Source organism: Pteronotus mesoamericanus, unplaced genomic scaffold (genome assembly GCF_021234165.1).
Source record: "Pteronotus mesoamericanus isolate MK-2021 breed Mesoamerican mustached bat unplaced genomic scaffold, CSHL_Meso_final contig_37, whole genome shotgun sequence".
Taxonomy (NCBI): domain Eukaryota; kingdom Metazoa; phylum Chordata; class Mammalia; order Chiroptera; family Mormoopidae; genus Pteronotus; species Pteronotus mesoamericanus.
In genome coordinates, this window is record NW_026555144.1 from 2,704,315 (window position 1) to 2,725,348 (window position 21,034).

The 21,034-nt window shown below is 35.8% G+C and overlaps 1 protein-coding gene across 1 annotated transcript in view; it reads left to right on the forward strand.

The window, feature by feature from the left end:
* RNF128 (ring finger protein 128) overlaps positions 1-18,973 on the forward strand; it is a 64,145-nt gene extending 45,172 nt beyond the window's left edge. Inside the window, exons 3-7 of the mRNA XM_054576918.1 lie at positions 1,942-2,013; positions 6,831-6,913; positions 8,312-8,408; positions 9,191-9,359; positions 17,745-18,973. Of these exons, the coding sequence (XP_054432893.1) occupies positions 1,942-2,013; positions 6,831-6,913; positions 8,312-8,408; positions 9,191-9,359; positions 17,745-17,878 (555 nt within the window). The 3' untranslated portion in view covers positions 17,879-18,973. The remainder of the gene's footprint in view (positions 1-1,941; positions 2,014-6,830; positions 6,914-8,311; positions 8,409-9,190; positions 9,360-17,744) is intronic.
* Positions 18,974-21,034: the final 2,061 nt, after the last annotated feature.

Sequence of the window (21,034 nt, forward strand, 5' to 3'; positions counted from 1 at the left end):
ATAAGGACAAGGAAAACAGTCGGTATCTGGATGTCCCAGCCCTCTCAAGGCCTCTGTATCTCAAGGATCCTGTGTTTATCCAAAAGTGTAGAATTTTCACATGCAACTGCTGCTCCCTCCTCCCTCCCTAACCCTATAAATAGCACCAAAGCTGGAGGCAGAGTGTGGTCCTTCTTGCACCAATTTACCACCATTGGTGACTTCCCATGTAGAATGAGTAATAAATGGCATGTGCACAGCATGTCTATATCTGCTGATCTTCTAGGTGTTTTGTTTTGTTTTATTTGTTTGTTTGTTTTGAGAATATCAAGAATACAAGTGCAGTTCCCTGGTTTGGAGTTCCTGTGCTACATGAGTTAACTCACAGTTAAGTCCCAAAGTGAAAATGAAGGTGCCTTGATTAGTATTCTTTCCTTCTGAGGACTAGGCCTTCCTGTTAATTGTTTCTATTAAGTTACATTTGCTGGTCAGTTAACCATCCGATAATTTTCTGCTGTTCCTGTGACAGCAAAGAAATAGTTTGGGTAGTAATCTTTTTGGAATTAAGACAAAAACCTTTCACAAAATGATATCTGATATAAGAAGTAGGTTTGGGCATTAAGGAATTTCCTCACATGCCTACATTCATGGATTATTCCCTTATAAATTATATTTGCTACAGATATATAAAAATGTGTTACAAGAACCTGTTACAGTTACTTTTGAGTAGTACTTTATATTTTCATTTAATAAACATTGTATTGAGCGTCTGCTATATGCCAGATGTTATGCTACAGACTATTTAAATTATCTCTACTTTTTACATAACCTAGATGTCGGATGTGGATCTCCCTCCTGGGGATGGAGGTACATATATGGGGATAAGGAAGCTATTTACATTCTCAAAATGACCTCTGGTTCTAAGTGCCTACTTTTTGCTGAATTTCTACCAAGTTTGTTCATTTTGATGTTCAAAATAGGAAGATTGCTTATTATCTTGACACACTGCACATGCTCTCTCTCTATTCCATGCAGCATCCATCCAGGTGTGACACCTGGCCTCTTCTTTGATTTGCACATGTATTTACTTGAGGTATTTGTGTATGAAGTAGACTTTAATTAAACAGACAGAAGATATTTTTGCAGCTTATAAACACCTTCAGATTCATACTGAATATCTCATACCACCTGGGATTATTTTTCCTTTGTCCAGTTCATTGTTTATTCTCTTATCTTTCCCTCATCTCTCAAATTTACCCTGTACCCCAACTTCAGTTCTGAGTTAATTATGTGTAACATTTTAGTCCTTATTCCCTAAGTGAGCCTGGGTCTTCCCTTTAAATGCCCAGACTCATCTAGGTATATGCTCAATAGGAACAAAACAGGTCTACCACTCTCAGAAGCCACCCTCCTTATAAGGCAGTAGTGATTATAAACAGCAATTTTTTCCCCTAATACCAAATAACACTGTAAACATTGATTATCCTCATTTTACAGATATGTAAACAAACTCAAAGAATTAAATGACTTCTCCAGGATTATTCATTTAATAAGTAAAAAATCAGATTTTTGAATCTAGGTCCAATTGAATTTAAATCCTCCGTACTTTCTGCCAAGTGAGAAACGATTTAAAAAATGGAAAAGATACACTTTAAGGTTCTCTGAACTTGAAAATAGAAAAATTGCTTTGAAAATTCATAGCATTTTAATCCATTTGGAATAGGGACACATAGCTTTACCATTGTAGCCCAAAGATGCTGTTGAAGAATGTAGGGAAAAAGTGAAAAGTTTCAGTAATTTCAAAAACCCTGGTATCAGATAAATAGGACATTCATTATGCTTAATTCAAACCTTACATTTTAAAATGTATTTAACTGAATAAATATTTATTATTCCTCTCTAACTTTATAATGGTATTTTCTTAAAAACAGTTTTTGTAATATCTATTGTTTTTCATTACAGAGACAATTAAAGGCAGATGCTAAAAAAGCTATTGGAAGGCTTCAATTACGCACACTGAAACAAGGAGACAAGGTACATTTATGACTTGAAAATGCTTTTCGTCTTAAAGCAACATTTAGCTGGCCACTGTGAAAGCTAAATGTCCTTCCAAAGTAGTCTTTTCATTGGAATTTATAAATCTTACTGAGTTTTTAAAATCTATTTGATGTTGGAGGTATGCTGAAAAATGCCCACAAAGTAATCCCTGGAACCTATGAATGTTAATTTAAATGACAAAAAGAATTTTGCACATGTGATTAAATTAAGGATCTTGAGATGGGGATTATCTAGGTGAGTCCTAAATATAATCAATATCATTGTTAGAGTGAGGAAGGGAGAGATTTGACTACAGTACAGTAGGAGATGTAACAATGGGAGCAAGTGGTTGGGGTGATGCAAGAAAGGGGACCTGAGCCAAGGAATGCATACATTCTAGAGGGTCGGGGTGAAAGGAGAGGATAACTACAAAGGGGTACAGAGAAATATGTTGAGGTAATAGAACTATCTTACATCTTGATTGTGGTGGCAATTAAGTGACTGCATACTGGTCTGAGTTTGCAAAACTGTATACTACAAAGTGAATTTTACTGTAGGTGAATTATATCTTAATTTTCTTTATATTTTTCGCCAGTGATTTTATTTTTATTTTTAAATTATATTTAACTGATTATGCTATTACAGTTGCCCCAATTTTCCCCCCCTTACCCGTCTCCACCCAGCATTCTCCACTCCCACTTGCATCCCCACACTATTGTTCATGTCCATGGGCCATGCATATAAGTTCTTTGATTACCCTATTTCCTGTACCGTACATTATATCGCCATGACTATTCTGTGACTACCTATTTGTACTTCTTAATTCTCTCACATTTTCACCCATTCCTCCAGACCCCCTCTCACACAACAGCCATCAAAATGCTTTCCATATCCGTGATTCTGTCTCTGTTTTAGTTTGCTTTTTAGATTCAATTGTTGATAGATGGGTATTTATTGTCATTTTAATGTTCACAATGTTGATCTTTTTCTTAAATAAGTCCCTTTAACATTTCATACAATAATGCTTTGGTGATTATGAACTCCTTTAGTTTTTTCTTATCTGGGAAGCTCTTTATCTGCCCTTCGATTCTAAATGATATCTTTGCTGGGAAAAGCATTCTTTGTTGTAGGTCCCTGCTGTTGATTACTTTGAATATTTCTTGCAAATCCCTTCTAGCCTGTAAAGTTTCTTTTAAGAAATCTTTTGAAAGTCTTATGGGAACTCCCCTGTAGGTAACTAACTACTTTTCTCTTGGTGATTTTAAGATTCTCTCTTTATCTTTAAATTTTGGCATTTTAATTATGATATGTCTTGGAGTGGGCTTCTTTGGATCCATTCGGTTTGCGGCTCTCTGTGCTTCCTGGGCTTGCATGTCTATTTCCTTCACCAAATTAGGGAAGTTTGCTTGCATTAACTTTCCAAACAGATTTCGAATATCTTGCTCTTTCTTTTCTCTTTCTGGCACCCCTATATGCAAATGTTGGAAAGCTTGAAGTTGACCCAGAAGCTATTTATACTATCCTCGTTTTATTAAAATCTTTTTTCTTCTTGTTGTCCTGATCGGTTGTTTTTCTGCTTCTTTATGTTCCAAATCATTGATTTGATTTTTGGCTTCATTCATTCTACTGTTGTTTCCCTATAAATTGTTCCTTATTTCAATTAGTGTATCCTTCATTCCTGACTGGATCTTTTTTATGCTGTTGAGGTCCTCACTAAGTCCCTTGAGCACCCCTTAAATGTTTGGAACTCTGCATCTGATAGATTGCTTATCTCCATTTTGTTTAGTTATTTTTTTAGAGTTTTGATCTATTTTTCGTTGGGGTTGTGTTTCTTTGCCTCCTCATTTTGACAGCCTCCATATATATTGTTTCTATGTATTAGGTAGAGCTGCCTTGACTCCATGTCTTTGTATCATGGCCTAATGTAGTAGGTGTCCTGTAGGATACAGTGGCACAGCCTCCCCTATCACCCAAGCTGGGTACTTGAGGTGTGCCTTTTGTGTGGGCTGAATACACCGTCCTCTCATAGTTTAGCTTTTGTTGCTGTTGGCAGGTCAATGGGAGGGATTTACCCAGGCTGGTCAGCTGTAAGGATGGGCTGTGTGTGTCCACTGACCACCAACCTCTGCCCTCCGTGGAGGATCAGCTATGTAAGGGTAGGGTGGTAGTGCTCTGATGTGGTCTGTAGCTGTCCATTGGCTGTGCAGGGCATGGAGTTTCCCGGGTGGTGCAGGGCAAGGTCAGCACCCACCTGTGTTTTGCCAGGGGCCACCCTGACTGAGCTATAAAGCAATCTGAGATGGCTGCTACTTATGCTGGACTTGGAGATTCCCAGGCGAATCTAAGCAGTGAATCTAGGCTGGCTGCTAGTGCCATACCTTGGGCCATTTAGCAAGAGATATGGAGGCCAGTGGCTCCCTGAGGGTGGTTGTTGGTTGTTTGAAAGGATTTAGGAACTTGTGAAGCATGAACCAAGACCAGCCATTCCTATGGAAAAACCACTGTTAACAGCTGTAAGTTGGGTGGGATGGGGCCTTAGGGGATCTCCAGGGTGGGGCAAACAGTGTTACCCAGGTTGATGGAGTCTCAGATATGGCATACACCCGCCATCTCTGTGGGTCTGTGGGTGGGGGGTTCAGAAAGGGGACAATGGCCTCTGCCTGCTTTTCACTCTGGGATAAAGGTGCCCCCTAGCTCTTGCTTTGATGCCAGACATTTCAGTTCTGCTCTGTATACCACTGTGCCTTTTGAGCTGCTACCCCAGTGCTGGAGCTCAGAGAGAGCGAGTCTGAGTAAGTTCGTGTGTGTGTTCTTTAAGAAAGCTGCTTAGGACTCCAGAAGTTTCTTCCACTGACTTAACCTCTGATGGTTTTTGCAGCCAGAAGATATGGGGACTTATCTTCCTGACAGTGGAATTCTGGGCTAGGGAGCCTGATGTGGGCATGGGACTCTTCCATTCTAAGATATCCCTCCCAAATTTTTATACAGCACACACAGATTTGGCACAAGCCCATTCCACATCTCCACTCCTCCTACCAGTCTGGATGGATGTGGCTTTAATTCCATCATTGTCAGACTTCCATTTAGTTGTAATTTTGATGTGGTTGTATGAGGAGGTGAGATGTGTTTACCTATGCTACCATCTTGACTGGAAGTCTTAATTTTCTTTTTTTTTTTTCCTCACCTTACTTGACACTGCTATTTATTCTTTTTTTAAGTACTTTGTTTTTTAAAATTGTTTTTATTGTTGTTCAGGTACAGTTGTCTGCATTTTCCCACCACCACTTTCCCCTGCTCCACCCATCCTCACCTCCTACCCTCAGTCCTATCCCACTTTTGCTTTGTCCATGGGTCCTGGAGTCAGATACACTGCCATTGTGCTACAAGGTCAACATGGGTCCTTTATATATATTCCTTAATGAACCTTTCACTTTCCCCCCCTGTTATCCCTCTCCCCCCACCCCTCTGGTTACTGTCAGTTTGTTCTTTATCTCAGTGTCACTGGTTATATTTTGCTTGCTTGTTTGTTTTGTTGATAAGTTCCACTTATAGGTGAGACCATATGGTATTTGTCTTTCACTGCCTGGCTTATTTCACCTAGCATAATACTCTCCAGTTCCATCCATGCTGTTGCAAAGGGTAGGGGTTCTTTCTTTCTGCTGCATAGTATCCCTTGTGTAAATGTTCCATAACTTTTTGTTCCATTCATTTATTGATGGGCACTTCGGTTGCTTCCAACACTTGTCTATTGTACATTGTGCTGCTATGAACATTGGGGTGCACAGGTTCAATTGGTGTTTCAGGATTCTTAGGGCATAATCTCAGCAGTGAAATTGCTGGGTCAAAGGGCAGTTCCATTTTTAGTTTTGTGAGGAAATTCCATACTGTTTTCCACAGAAGCTGCACCAGTCTGCATCCCCACCAACAGTGTACTAGGGTTCCCTTTTCTCCACAACCTTGCCAGCACTTATTGTTTGTTGATTTGTTTATGATGGCCATTCTGACTGATATGCAGTGGTATTTCATTGTGGTTTTAATTTGCACCTCTCTGATGGCTAATAGGACAACATAGCTAAAGAATTGTTCAAATTGCATTTTGTAAATTCTAAAACTAGAAAGATGTTTAAATTAGTGCTCCCTGTTTCTCTTCGTGCTATTCCCCTTTTGGTTGACTTTATTATTTTACTTTTTTTTCCTTTTCATTGAATTTATTGGGGTGGCACTTGTTAACAATATTATACAGGTTTAAGATGAACAATTCTAAAATACATCATCTGTACACTGTATATGTGTTCACCACCCCAAGTCAAGTCTCCTTTCATCACCATTTATTCTCCCTATACCCTCCTCCACCTGCCTCCACCACTCCCCTGGGTAGTCACCACACTGTTGTCTATGTCCATCAGTTTTCTTTGTTTATTTTTTTACATTTTTATGTCTAAATACTTTTATTTTAAATTTCAATTACACAATATAGTGTTATCAACTATAGTCACTACGTTTTACATTAGATCCTCAGACCTTATAGCTGAAAGTTTGTACCCTTGTGACGCATGAACAAACTTCTCCATATTTCTTCCACCCCCTGCACTGGCAACCACTTTTCTACTTTCTGTTTCTAACATTTGACTTATTTTCAGATTCCAATTAAGACAAAATAATTTTAAATTGCTTATTTAAAAGTCATTCAGTGATATGATGTTCATCCTTCAATAGGACTTTATACAATTTAAATACATGCATTTATGGTCTTGCCCTGTAGTTTAATGTATTCTTTCTTACCTACCAGAGTAATAATAACTATTTGCTCATAGGAAATTGGCCCTGATGGAGATAGTTGTGCTGTGTGTATTGAACTGTATAAACAAAATGATTTAGTACGCATCTTAACCTGCAAGTAAGTTTGATTTTCATTTATATCATCAATAAAAAGAGCTGATTTACAAAAATGATTGTAATGGGAAAACTATTTTGAATGTTTCCAAATCAATGTATTTATTTTAAATTATTTTTATTTAAATATAGGACAATGCTTTATTTCTAAATATCATCAGTTACTATAAAGCTAATTATATAAAGTTTCCATAATCTGGCACAATTAGGAAACTAGTTCCATATAAATTGAGAACTTAGTCAGAACCACAATTTATGTGTGTGTGTGTGTGTGTGTGTGTATAATATATACATATAGTTGATGATTTAAATTCATTCTAACAATCCTATTAAGGAAAAAACAAAATCAACTTATTATCACATATTTGCAAGTCTTTATTCTTTTTTTTTATTTTTTATTATCCCTGTCCTGAAAGCTTTCTTAACAATCTTTCTTTTAGCTATTAAATAGTGGTGCTCTTGGAATGTGTCACATTGCCTAAAGTATCAGCACTGTGTTGTACTCAATACCTTATTGTACTATATTATTGGGAATAACCAACCATACCATGTTATGGTTAGGGAATAATAAATTAATTAAGATCTGAAATACTGAACAAAGGCTTAGGTCAGCAGCATCTTAGCCATTTTTCAAGTAATGAGTACTGAAACTATTTCTTTTTAAGCTAGAGAAATAAGGCTTTTATATTTAAAAATACTATATAATGATCCCTGGCTGGTGTGGCTCAGTGGATTGAGTGCCAGCCTGTGAACTAAAAGGTCACCGGTTTGATTCCCAGTGCAGGGCACATGCCTGGGTTGCAGGCCAGGTCCCCAGTAGGGGGCGTGCGAGATGCAACCATGCATTGATGTTTCTCTCCCTCTCTTTGTCCCCCCCTCCCCTTCTCTAAAAATAAATAAATATAATCTTTTAAAAAATGAATATAAAAAAATAAAAGTACTATATAAAGAAATCTCCAAATTTGCTTCTGTGGCTCCTTCTTAGTATTTATGCTGTAATGTAGAAATTTTGAACTGGTGTGCTGCAAGAATTTTTAAAACATGCAATCCTGACTATTTAGTCAAGGGATTGACCTCTTCTCATAGACAGTCAAATAAAAAAATTACAATAGCCAACACAACCATAGCTGTCCAGTGTGAATGAATCAAAATTATACCTATTTTTTGTCAGATAGGCAAAAAATATATGTTTTAGTGTGCTGTAGAACTTTAGTAGTTAGTTTATGTGTGCCATGAGATGAAAAATGTTGAAAATTGTTGCTGTAATAGTGTGTTTAAAAGAAAAAAAGAGCATCTATTAAAAGATGAAGTAAAATTGCAGGGTAAACTTTTAGAATATTAGGCCAAGTGTTGTTGCTATTTCACAACTGATGAATAAGTTATGTGTTTTTTCCTTCATTAGCCATATTTTCCATAAGACATGTGTTGACCCATGGCTGTTAGAACACAGGACTTGTCCCATGTGCAAATGTGACATACTCAAAGCTTTGGGAATTGAGGTAAACATTACTAAACTATTTATGTGAAGAAACTTAACAATGCATTATGTATGTACCTGAGTCTTCAGGAGAATAACATCCTTATTTTAGCTTTGTAATGTGCTAGACTTACTGTTTACATCAAAAGTTGGACCTGCTTATATCACCTCCACTTTCATCTCCCCTACTTTCCTCAAATGTACTTAGTTTTTGGTCAGAATTTGAAATAATGACCTCATAAACTACCAACTTGCTTCTGATACCCCTTTCTCATTTTTACTGTCTTACTATTCCATACCAACCAAACTTGTAGCTAAATGAGCTTGTATAGTTCCAGAAAGTATAATACATATTAAGTTACATTTGGTAAGTGAAAATAAAAAACAAACTACCTCTTCCACAGTACACATAACAGAGAATCAAACTCAACAAAGGCTTCCTGATTGGAGGAGATATATAGAATAACATGATTCTTAACTGCCCTAGGGAACAACATGAGGTTTTCTTTTTGATTGCTTGCCTTGTACCACGCATTATATTATGAAGTGCTACAATCACCCAGATGAATATATCAGGTGTGACGGCAATCTTTTTGTAACACCTTTTGCCCCATTGGTGGACCCAGTTACTCCAACTGTTCTGGCTGGGACCCGCAAGAGATTTTTGTTATTATTAAAAGGAATTATAGGTATAAAAGGTTAAAAGCATTTCTGTAATGTCACCTATGAATAAACTTTGTATGATATGTCAAGGAAAAGCATGTCCTCTGAGAATCTTTTAATTTGTTCAAATGCTTTCCAAAGGTGGATGTTGAAGATGGATCAGTGTCTTTACAAGTCCCTGTATCCAATGAAACATCCAATAGTGCCTCTCCTCATGAAGAGGATAATCGAAGTGAGACTGCATCATCTGGATATGCTTCAGTTCAGGGAGCAGATGAACCACCTTTGGAGGAACATGTGCAGTCAGCAAGTAAGCACCATGCTGAGGGTCAAATGCCCCACAAATAATCCATTGTGGATTTTAGCATTTGTTCCATTCATCCACTAATATATTTCATATTTTTTGTATGCAAAACAATGCAATGCAGCATGTATCCCTACCTTAACTTAATATACATATATTCAAATGTACCTGAAACATGAAATACCAAATACATTAGGAGTGGGATTATTCAAAGAAAAGGTTTTATTGGAAAGCTTCTCTCTGATGCATTTAAGTGTTATCTTGTTAATTTATAGAGAGTAAGGAGAAACTTTAAATTGTAGAAGCCATTGTTTATTGCAGACCAATCAGAAGTTATGAAAAGAGTTCTGAAATGATAAAGTAGAATTCAGTTTCCAAAAGCTTGAGTTATACACAACTTCTTAGGAACTCATCTTTTGCACAGACTGAAACTTTTATGAATAGTATGTGCTGGCACCTGTTGATTATTTACCATGAAATAAACAAACCTTAGAAACTAAAGCTGAATACAGTAGTGTCCTCTTATCCATGGTTTCAATTGCCCGAAGTCGACCACAGTATGAAAATATTAAATGGACGATTCCCAAAATAAACAGCTCATAATTTTAAAATTGTGCACCATTCTGAGTAGTGTGATGAAATCTCATACTGTATAAGCTCCCTGCCCATTAGTCACTTAGTAGCCACATCAGTTATGAGATCGACTGTTGTCGTATTGCAGTGCTTGTGTTCAAGTAACCCTTATAGCCGCCTAATGTTATGTCATAATACCTATGTCATTCACCTCACTTAATCTGATCACATAGGCATTGTGTCATCTCATAGCATTGCAAGAAGGGTGAATACAGTACAATAAGATTTGTGAGACCATATTCACGTGACTTTTATTACAATATAGTTATAATTGTTATACTTTATTAATTGTTGTTAATCTTTTACTGCACCTAATTTATAAATTAAACTTTATCATATGTATGTATGCATAGGAAAAAACTTAGTGTATATATAGAGAATTCAGTGCTATTTGTAGTTTCAGGCATCTACTGAGGGGTCTTGGTACATATCCCCTGCAGATTAGGGGGGACTACCATATATTATTTTTAAATTCATGTGTACCAGTATTGCAACTTAGTAATTTCATAGCCATAAAGAAATTTTATGGAATTCTGTTATTTTTTTCCTTAGAAAACCTCTATACAAAATTTTCCCTGTCTTTAACGTCCACCTTTCTCTTGGTTTGAAAATTTTTTTCTTAATTCTCATTTTGAGATAAATTCTGGCATACAAGTTGAAGAAAAACTAAATGTCAAGATTACTTATAATATGTCAAATGTCAGCTTTTTATGACACCAACTTTTGTCCTTTGTAGGCTTATCAGTGCCATAGATACCATTTCTGAAGATGTCACTAAGAATATCATACAAATGCAAACCTTTTATTGTGTGTAATCTAATCTTCAGACATGTCCTAGAGCATAAAATTATCATAAGAATCTTAATAATCTCTGGATTATTCTTTCTATAATTGGAAGTCCTTGTCTGTTTACCCCAGATGAGATTTTGTACCTCTAACTGTGTGGTAATAGAATTCAGTGAAGATAAACAAGAGTGTACAAAATAGTTTATTGCTAGGCTTGTTTTAAAAAGTTCCAACCTACGTTTTTTTTTTTTTTTTTTTTTTTTTTTGGTGTTCTGTTCTTGTGGGAGAGGGTGGTAAGCAGAACAGTTTTTGCAGAGAATTTGATAAATAAATGAAATGATGACCATGTTTCTCTTCTTGTATTCTTCGTATGGATGAATGATAGTAACACCCACCCAGGTGCCTCAAACCTGAAACGAAAGAGATCCTTGATTCTTCTGTCTTCTTTTTTTCTATTGATTCAATATCCTTTTTCTCTAATTCATTTCCTAATTTCCAACCTTTATTCCACAGTCATAGTTTGAGCCACTATCTTCTCGCTGTCTATTCCTTCCACTCTTCCTCCCCCAAGAACTGGGGAAGACCAGTCTAACTCCTGTTCCTCCTTTAAAGCTTGCCCGTCTTTGAGAAGGTTTCCTTGACTTGCATCTGTGAACCTATTGTCTGATTCTGTAGAAGTTCTATCATTACACTTATACACTGAATTGTATTAAAACTTTTAAAGTTCCTTTGGGTAGAGACAGCATCTTATTTTTCACTGTTTTATACCTGCACATAGCACAGTCTGCCACATAATAGAATCAAATAGGTGTTGAACGAATGACCACCTAGAATAGATTTAATTTTGTATGTGATTATGTATCACTACTTTGGGTACCTTGCCTATTAACCACTGATTATTATGATGATAGTTGATTTAAATAACTTTGTAAACATATAATTGATTTGTTTTTTTTCTACGTGTCCTATCATTGTGCTAAGTTCTATTAAAAGCACTGGTTTTCAAACTTAAGCATCTATCAAATCACCAGGAGAGCTTGCTAAAACAGAGATGCAACCACCATTCTCTGACTCAGTAATCTGGTGTGGGACCTGAGAATTTTCATTTCTAATAAGTTCGCAGGCAATACTTATGCTGCTGGTCCAGGGACCACATTTTGAGAACCACTAAATAAGGGTCTTAGTTCTTAAACTTGGCTGTACATTAGTGTCACCCAAAGAAACTTTAAACGTTACAGATGTTTGGGCTCTACCCCAGTATGGATAGATCAGAATCCGTGAAGGGTGGGAACCAAGAACAGGTTCATAAAATTTTATTAATTTAATTTTATTTTTTAAAAGATTTTTGAAGACTTTATTTATCTTCAGAGAGGAGAAGCAATAGAGAAGAGAGAGAGAGAAATATCAATGTGTGGTTGCCTCTTGTGTGCCTCCTACTGGGGACCTGGCCTGCAACCCAGGCATGCACCTCAGACTGGAAATCGAACTGGCGACCCTTTGGTTCGCAGGCCAGCACTCAATCCACTGAGCCACACCAGGCAGGGCAAGATTTTATTCATTTTAATTTGATATAATTTCAGGTTGACGAAAAAGGCTTCAAAAATATTACAGAGATGCCCATATACCCATCACATAACTTTTCCAAATGTTAACATTTTATATAACTATATGCAATGATCAAATCCAGGATATTAACTGATAAAATATTAACTAAGCTACAAATGTTATTCAAATTTCACCAGCTGGCCCACTAATGTTCTTTTTCTTTCCCAGGATCCCACATTACATTTCCCTTTTTTTTCTCCCAGCTTTTTTTTTAAATATATATACTTGACAGATAACATAGTTTATGGTATACAACATGCTGATGTGAGACACATGTATATTGCAAAATGATTACCGTGTAATGTTAGTTAACAAAACCATCATTTCACATGATGATAATTTTTTTTTCATGTGGTGAAAACATTTAAGATCTACTCTCATAGAAACTTTCAAGTATATAATACAGTATTGTTAACTATAGTCACCATTTTGTACAATAGATCCCCAGAACTTATTAATTTTATAACTGGAAGTTTGTACTCTTTGACCAACATTTCCCCATTTCTCTTCCTCCCCAGCCCCTGGAAACCACTATCATACTCTTTGTTTCTATGAGTTTGGCTTTTTAAAAATAGGTTCCATATGTAAGTGAGATCATGTAGTATTTGTCTTTCTCTGTCTGACTTATTTCACTTAGCACAATGCCCTCTATGTCTATCCATACCACTGCAAATGGCAGGATTCCCCTATTTCTCATTTCTGAACAATACCCTGTATATATAATCACATTTTCTCTATCCCTTCATCTGTCAGTAAACACTTAGATTGTTTTCATGTCTTGGCTATTGTCAATAATGCTGCAGTGAACATGGAGATACAGATAGTTATATAATTTTCTTTCAATAAATATCCAGAAGTGAGATTGCTGTGTAATATGATAGTTCTATTTTTAATATTTTGAGGAACCTCCATAATGTTTTCCATAGTGTACCAATTTACGTTCTCACCAACACATCCTTGCCAACACTTACCTTTTGTCTTTTTGATAATAGCTATTCTAACATGTGTGAGATAATATATCATTTTGGTTTGGTTTTGCATTCCCCTGGTGGCTGCTGATAATGAATATCTTTTCATGTAATTGCTTGTCATTAGTATGTATTCTTTGGAAAAGTATCTCTTCAGTTCTTCTGTTCATGTTTCAATTGGATTATTTGGTACTTTGATATTGAGTTGTATGTGTTCCTTATATATTTTGGATATTAACATCTTATGTGATATATGATTTGCAAACATTTTCTCCCATTCAATAAGTTGCCTCTTCATTTTGTTAGTTTATTTTGCTGTGCAGAAGCTTTTTATTTTGCTATAGTCTCACTAGTTGATTTTTGCTTTTGTTGCTTGTGTTTTGATGTCATGGCCAAAAAATTTTTGCAAGACCAATGTCAAGGCACTTTTTATTTATGTTTTCTTCTAGGAGTTTTATGGTTTCACCTCTTATGTTTAAGTCCTTAATCCATTTCGAGTTCTTTTTTGTGAGTAGGGGTCCAGTTTCATTCTACTGCATGTGAATATACAGTTTAATGAATGCCATTTATTGAAAAGACTGTCTTTTCCCCATTGAGTGTTCTTGGCTCCCTTGTCAAAAATAAGTTGACTGAATATGCATGGGTTTATTTCTGGCTTCTCACTTCTTTGCCATTGATCTATATGTCTGTTTTTATGCCAGTACATACATTTTTAATTATTATAGCTTTGTAGTATATTTTGAAATCAAGAAGCATAATGCCACCCAATTTGTTCTTCTTTCTCAGGATTGCTTTTGCTATCCAGGGTCTTTTATGGTTCCATATGAATTTTAGGATTTTTTAAAAATATATCTATGAAAATGCCATTGAAATTTTGATAGGGATTACACTGAATCTATAGATCGCTTTGAGTAATATGAAAATTTTAACAATACTAATTGTTATGATCCATGCACATGGCATCTTCCCATTTATCTGTGTCTTCTTCAATATTTTTCACCAGTGTTTTATAGTTTTCATTGTACAGGGTTTTTTTTTACCTCCTTGCTTAAATTTATTCATAAGTATTTTGTTGTTTTTGATGGTGTTGCAAAAGGAATTTTCTTATTTCTATTTCAGATATTTCATTGTTAATGTATAGAAATACACTAATGATTTTTGCATTTTGATTTTTTATCCTGAAACTTTACTGAATTCATTAGTTCTAACAGTTCTTTGGTGGAATCTTTAATATTTTCTCTTTATCAGGTCATGTCATCTGGAAACAGACAATTTTACTTCTTTCTGATTTTTGAGGTCCTGTTTCATTTTCTTGACAAATTCCTCTGGCTATGGCTTACAATACTATGTTGTATAGGAGTAGTGAGAGTGGGCACCTCTGTCTTTCTTGTCAGAGGAACAGCACCAGAATGTTACCAGAGAGTAGACTTCATTTCAGCAACCTGGGTACTTGAGTTCCAGCTAAGAAAAATTTCAGAGCCAAGACTCAAACTATAAGAGAAAATGTATTTAGAAAGTCACAGAGATAGAAGTGAGCTTTAGAAGAAATAGGTTCAGGAAACAAGTTACAGAGGCAAAAGGGGACCCTTGGACCTTAGGAGAGGGAAAAGTAAAGATAACACACCTAAGGGGAAGAATAGGGGGAGGAGAAAGGCACAGCAGCAGGGGGATGATTGGGGAATGTGCTCACAGGAGGGAGAGGGAGGGAAAGCTACCTTGGGTCTTCCTCATAAGGGCTTTTAAGTGGTGGGGGTTTTAGGGGAGGCCCCAGGGGAGGATCTCAATAAAATATTCATCAGCTTTCTAGGTGTGTCCCTGCAGGGATGTGGTCTCTAATGATTGGTTGGTGCCAGGGAGGGGGTGCATTAGTCAATACCACCGGTCCTGGTGTCAGCCATCCATGGCATCTCTCCATCTGATTTTGCTGCTCTTCTGGGCCTGAAGCTGGAAAACAACTGAAGCCTAGATGTATTTGATGCAGATCAGAACCTCATTGTCCTGGGGGCTTAATGCTTAAGGGCTATTCTCCAGCCACCTTGTTAGTTCGTCTTCTATGAGGGGTCTAATCTGCCTGACTAGCCACATACCAGGAGAGGAAAGATCAGGGAGGGTCCCAACCATATGGCCAGAGCTATGAAAGATCAGGGGGTCTAAACTGCATGGCCAGCAATATGCTATTGGTGGAAAGATTATGTTGGGGATGAGGTTTTTGTTTTTCTAGGTTGCTTCTTGCTAGGCAGCCAGGGCTTTCTGCCTGGTGATCTTCTGTGGCTGGCCTATCATCCTGGGTCTGCTCATGTCTGTCTAACTGCCTACCACAGTCTTAATCCTGGTTTTAGAAGAAAAGCTTGCAGCTTTTCATCTTTGAGTAAGATATTACCTGTGGGTTTGTCATATGTGGCCTTTATCATATTTGGGTATGTTCCTTCTATACCTAATTTGTTGAGAAGTCCACATTGCATTTAATTGTAATGTTTTCTTAATTTCCAATTTGTGATTATTCCTTAGTCTTTTTCTTTCATTACCTTGACACTTTTTAAGACTACTGGTCAGGTAGTTTGTAGAATATCTCTCAATTTGAATTTGTATGCTGTTTCCCAATGATTAAATTTATTGTTCTTTTCTATTTTAAGCAAGAATACCACAGAAATAATGTTCCCTTTTCTGACTCATATCATATAGTGAGCCATGTGACATCCATATCTTACTACTGATGGTTTGAACTTTACTCTGTTGGTTAAGGTGGTGTCTGCCAAGCTTCTCCTCTTAAAGTTACTATTTTTTCCTTTGTAATTATTAATTATCATATAGAGAGACACTTGGATACTATGAAAATACTATTTCTCATCATACTTTTACCCAATAATTTTAGCAATTATTGATGTTTCTGACTTGCAATAATTATTACAGAAGTGTTTGCCAATGGATTTTTTTATTTCCATCCTTCTTTCTACATTAAATAAGCTTATATTTTCAGGAAGAGCTATCCTTTTTCCATTTATTTACTTAATTATTTATTATAGCATGGATTCATAGATATTTTATTCTATAATATTATTCTCATGATTTATTCATTGCTTATGTTGTCCTAGATTTGGTCATAGAGAACTTCCTCAAGTTGGCTTCAGTTTTCTTCTAGCATATCCCATCATTTTTTGAGCACTTCCTTATTTTCTGGCACCACAAGATGTTCAGTGCCAGGGATTGACAAACTTTTTCTGTGAAGGGCATGATATAAATATTTTAGGCTTTGAAGGCCATAAGTCTTTGTTGCATTTTTGTTTGTTTTACAATCTTTTAAAAATATGAAACCACTCTTACCAATGGATTTGGGCCACAGACTATAGTTTGCTAACCCTAGGCTAGAATCTAGGTTAATCTTGCATTCTGCTGGCCCTAGCCCTAGAATCAGTCATTTCCTCAAGGGGTCTTTTATTGGAGAACAGTATTTTGAAACCAAGGTCAGGGCACTAGGTATGCTCATTGCTATTGAGGCGTCATAGCTATCAACCCCTTTTAAGGAACAAGGCTGAGAAATATGTACTCATGCAAATGTACACACACACATCTGCATCCATCTATTCATCTATCTATCTATCCATCCACCCATCTGAAAATCAATGACCTCATACCGATACATCCATTTCCAATCCCACACCACAGTTTATTCTAGCCTTCCCCTTTCTCTATTTGTAATATCTTTCTCTGACAGTGAGAAACCTGGCTCTCATTATGTACAGCATACTTTCTTCTTTGTTCAATCCTAGAACACACAAAAATAGTTTCAATATTGCTAACTCACAACCTGATGGAAAACAATTTCAATGACAGTTCTTTTTGTTTTAGCCTTATAGGATATAGTCAAAATACTGTTTTCCAGTGTTACTTCAGTTAGTTCTTTTTTTTTTTATCCAGTATGTTTTTTTCATTGTTAATATAATTATGTTCATTTGTTACCATTTGCATTCCATTTAGCAGCTCCCCAACTTCCTGGTTGTTGTTTTGTTTTGTTTTGTCTGTCTACCAATGTATTTGAAAAAGCATAGATAATTTTTTCACGTGCCCAGGTGATTGAAATCTGAACCTAGGTTTAACAACTGTTATATTTAGGATAGAAAAGAAGTAGAAGACATAACTTTTGCTCTTAATGGGACTATAACTTAGTAAAAGTAAACACACATCTGAATAAAAAAAGTAATTGTAAATATTATAATAATACCTTAGGGGCTTTATGTAAGACATAGTATAAATCATATAATTATTAAGGGAACAGGGAATAAGTATAATAATCAGAGTATTATGGAATTAGACAAGAAAGACTTCTTAGACATAAGTGTTGAATTTTGTCTGAAAGAAGAGAAGGGTAAAATCATCCTAAAATTGTTATTTCTTTCTAAAGATGAAAATCTACAGCTGGTAAACCATGAAGCATGTTCCATGGCAGTGGATGTTGTTCCTCATGTTGACAACCCATCCTTTGAAGGAGATGAAACTCCTGATCAAGAGACTGCTGTTCGACAAATTAAATCATAAAATCTGTGTCAATAGAAAACTTGAGCCTTTAGTAATAACAGAACTGCCAATCAAGGCCTAGTTTCCTATTAATGAACTGGATAAATTCAGTAAAGTAAGAATGATACAGATAGTGCTGAGATGATGAATATTATGCTATACTTAAATGGCTTAAAATATTTAACCTATTAACTTTTTTTCACAAACTCAATGTATCATTTTTCATAGGGTAGTTTCCTCCCAGTAGTAATAGCAAGATTTTTAAACATTCAAAGCTCTCTTCAAATAGTCATGTTTTTCATTTATAACAATTTTATTATAAAAACATGTTGTTTTTAAAATGTGAAATAGCTGCAATCCTTTTGTTTTATGATAGTGTCTTAATTAAAAAATACTACTACTTTAGCTTGGACTATATATGTCAGGTTTTTCCTCCAGGTGCTTGATTTGGAATTGCATTATAAAAACCACTGCAAACTTAGGCTAGTACTTCATGAAATGTCTATTTAAGCTACATTAAGTTGATAGAACAAGATTAAAGCAAAGCAATCATTTTAACTATTTCTCTATTTTTTAATTAGACTAAATGTACTTCATGTATGTGTTGAGCATAGTTTATCAGAGAATGTGGACTGGACTGGATCAATTGGTATATTAGTGACACTAATTTGACAAACGTACAGACAAAAAGTTTCCTTACAAAACTGCTGTATAACAGTTTCAGAGGTATAGTATATAAGTTATCATACTGTTTGAAAAGGATAAGTTGAGTTTACATTTTACTTAAATGGTCTAAAATTACATTAGCTATACTAAAATTCTGTCCATGTAGCTATAAATTTTGTGAATGCATTTTCTTGGTGTTTGAAAAAGAATTGGGGGAGGGAGGGGAATTCCAGGTGCCTTAATGTGAAGTTAAAAGCTCCATCCATCAAAGTTAAATAGAGCTATTTAAAAATGCACTTTATTTGTATTCTATGTTGCTTATCTTTGGTTTGTTTCCAGTGCAAATTTGAGCAGAATTCAGGCAAAGGCAGAACAGACATGTTTTTTTGTTTTTGTTTTTTTTTTATTTTTGGTTCCTAAATGTATAATGGATGGAACCATTGCATTCTTGTACACTGATTTGAAATGCTGTAAATATGTCCTGATTTGTATTGATTCTCTTTAAATATAAATATAAATAAAATATTCTAGTAAAATATTGTGTCTGGTGTTCAGTTAAACAATCATATACTAACTTTTGATATACAAGGTATGTCTGGAAAAAGTCCACCTATTGTTAATATAACAAGAAGAGATTGCATGACATTGATGTAACCTGGCAGCCAAGGAGAACAGACTGGAATGCACACACATAAACAGTGACAACTTCAGTGTACTAGTCATTGGGGATGTTAGACATTGAGTGAGCATGCATACCATGTGGTTGTCATATTCAAAATGTCTAAGTGAGTAGAGCAACAAATCTGCATCAAATTTTGCATTAAGCTTGAACATTCCTCTGCAGAAACTATTCCAGTGATTCAGTAGGCCACATCTATGGGCAACTGGTGATCGGCAGCTTCATCACAACAATGTGCCCACTCACGCATCAAGTCTCTGCAGAGTTTTTTTGTGAAACATCAAATCACCCAGGAGACTCAGCCCCACTGCAGCCCAGATATGGTGCCCTGTGACTTCTGGATTTTCCCAAAACTATAATCACCTTTGAAAGGGAAGAGATTTTAGACTTTCAGTGAGACTCAGGAAAATACAACAGGGAGCTAATGATGATTGGGAAAACTGTGTGAGGTTCTAAAGTGCCTACTTTGAAGGTAGACTGAGGCATCATTGTTCTATATACAATGTTTCTTGTATCTTGTATATTCTTCAATAAATGTCTCTATTTTTCATATTACATGACTGGATACCTTCTGGACAGACCTTGTATGCTTGAATTTGGGAGGAAAGATTGTAATTGATATATTTGATCAATGAAAACTGAAATTTTAGTATAATATATATTTATGTATTTCATTACATAGAAACTGCTGCCATTGTAATATATCTGACCCTACCATGAATTATTTTAAAATGTCAGCAAGGTATGTAACTGAAGAGTATTATGCTAAGTGAAATAAGCCAGGCTGTGAAAGACAAATACCATATGATCTCACCTATAAGTGGACCCTGATCAACACAACAAACAAGCAACATAAAACCAAAGACATGGAAATAAAGAACAAACTGAAAGTGACCAATGGGGAGGGGAGAAGAGAATAGTGGCAGAAAGGAGGGGAAGGGTCAAGTCCAGGAACATGTATAAAGGACCCATGGACAAAGACAACAGGGGAGGGGGAGAATTGAATGTGGAAGGTGGGGGATGGGTAGGGCAGGGGAGAATTATGGGGGGAAATGGGGACAACTATAATTGAACAACAATAAAAAAAAGTTTTTAAGTGAATCTAAAAAATAAGGTTATATTAAACTTATAATAATAAGATTATAAAAAGACCTTGAATCCAGTCCATCTTTATACCACCTAAGACTTAAGGCCATGTTATTAAAGTTTTCTTTTCCTTCAGCCTTCTCCTTGGTGACATGATTGTTGCGATACTGTTAATGAATTAAGTGCATCTCTTTCTCTTGTCAAACATGTTATGAATAAACAGATGATTGGAACACCTCAGAATCATGATTTTCAAACCAGGGTACACATGTCTTATGTGGCAATGTTCTAGATGTATGTGTGTATGATGTCATACAATAAACTTGGCGTATATTCTTAAAGAGCTAAGGGGGAGGTGATTTGTAATTTTTTTTAAATCTTAATAGCTGTATTGAAGTATAATTTACATAATCAAAATTCATCCATTTTAAAGGTACAGTTGTGTGAGGTTTAGCAAATATACAGCTGTGTAACTCTCACCACAATCCAATTTTAGAACATTTTACTTTTTCATCCCCCAAAGTTCCCTCATATCCACTTGTAGTCAATTTCTTCTCCCATTCTCATCCCCAGGCAACCTGTCTCTATAGATTTGCCAATACCTGACATTTCATATAAATGGAATCATACAATATGTGGTGTTTGTGACTATCTTCTTCCACTGGGCATAATACTTTGAAAGTTCATCCATGTTGAAGTGTGCATCAGTACTTCATTCCTATTCTTTGCTACATCACATATCCCAT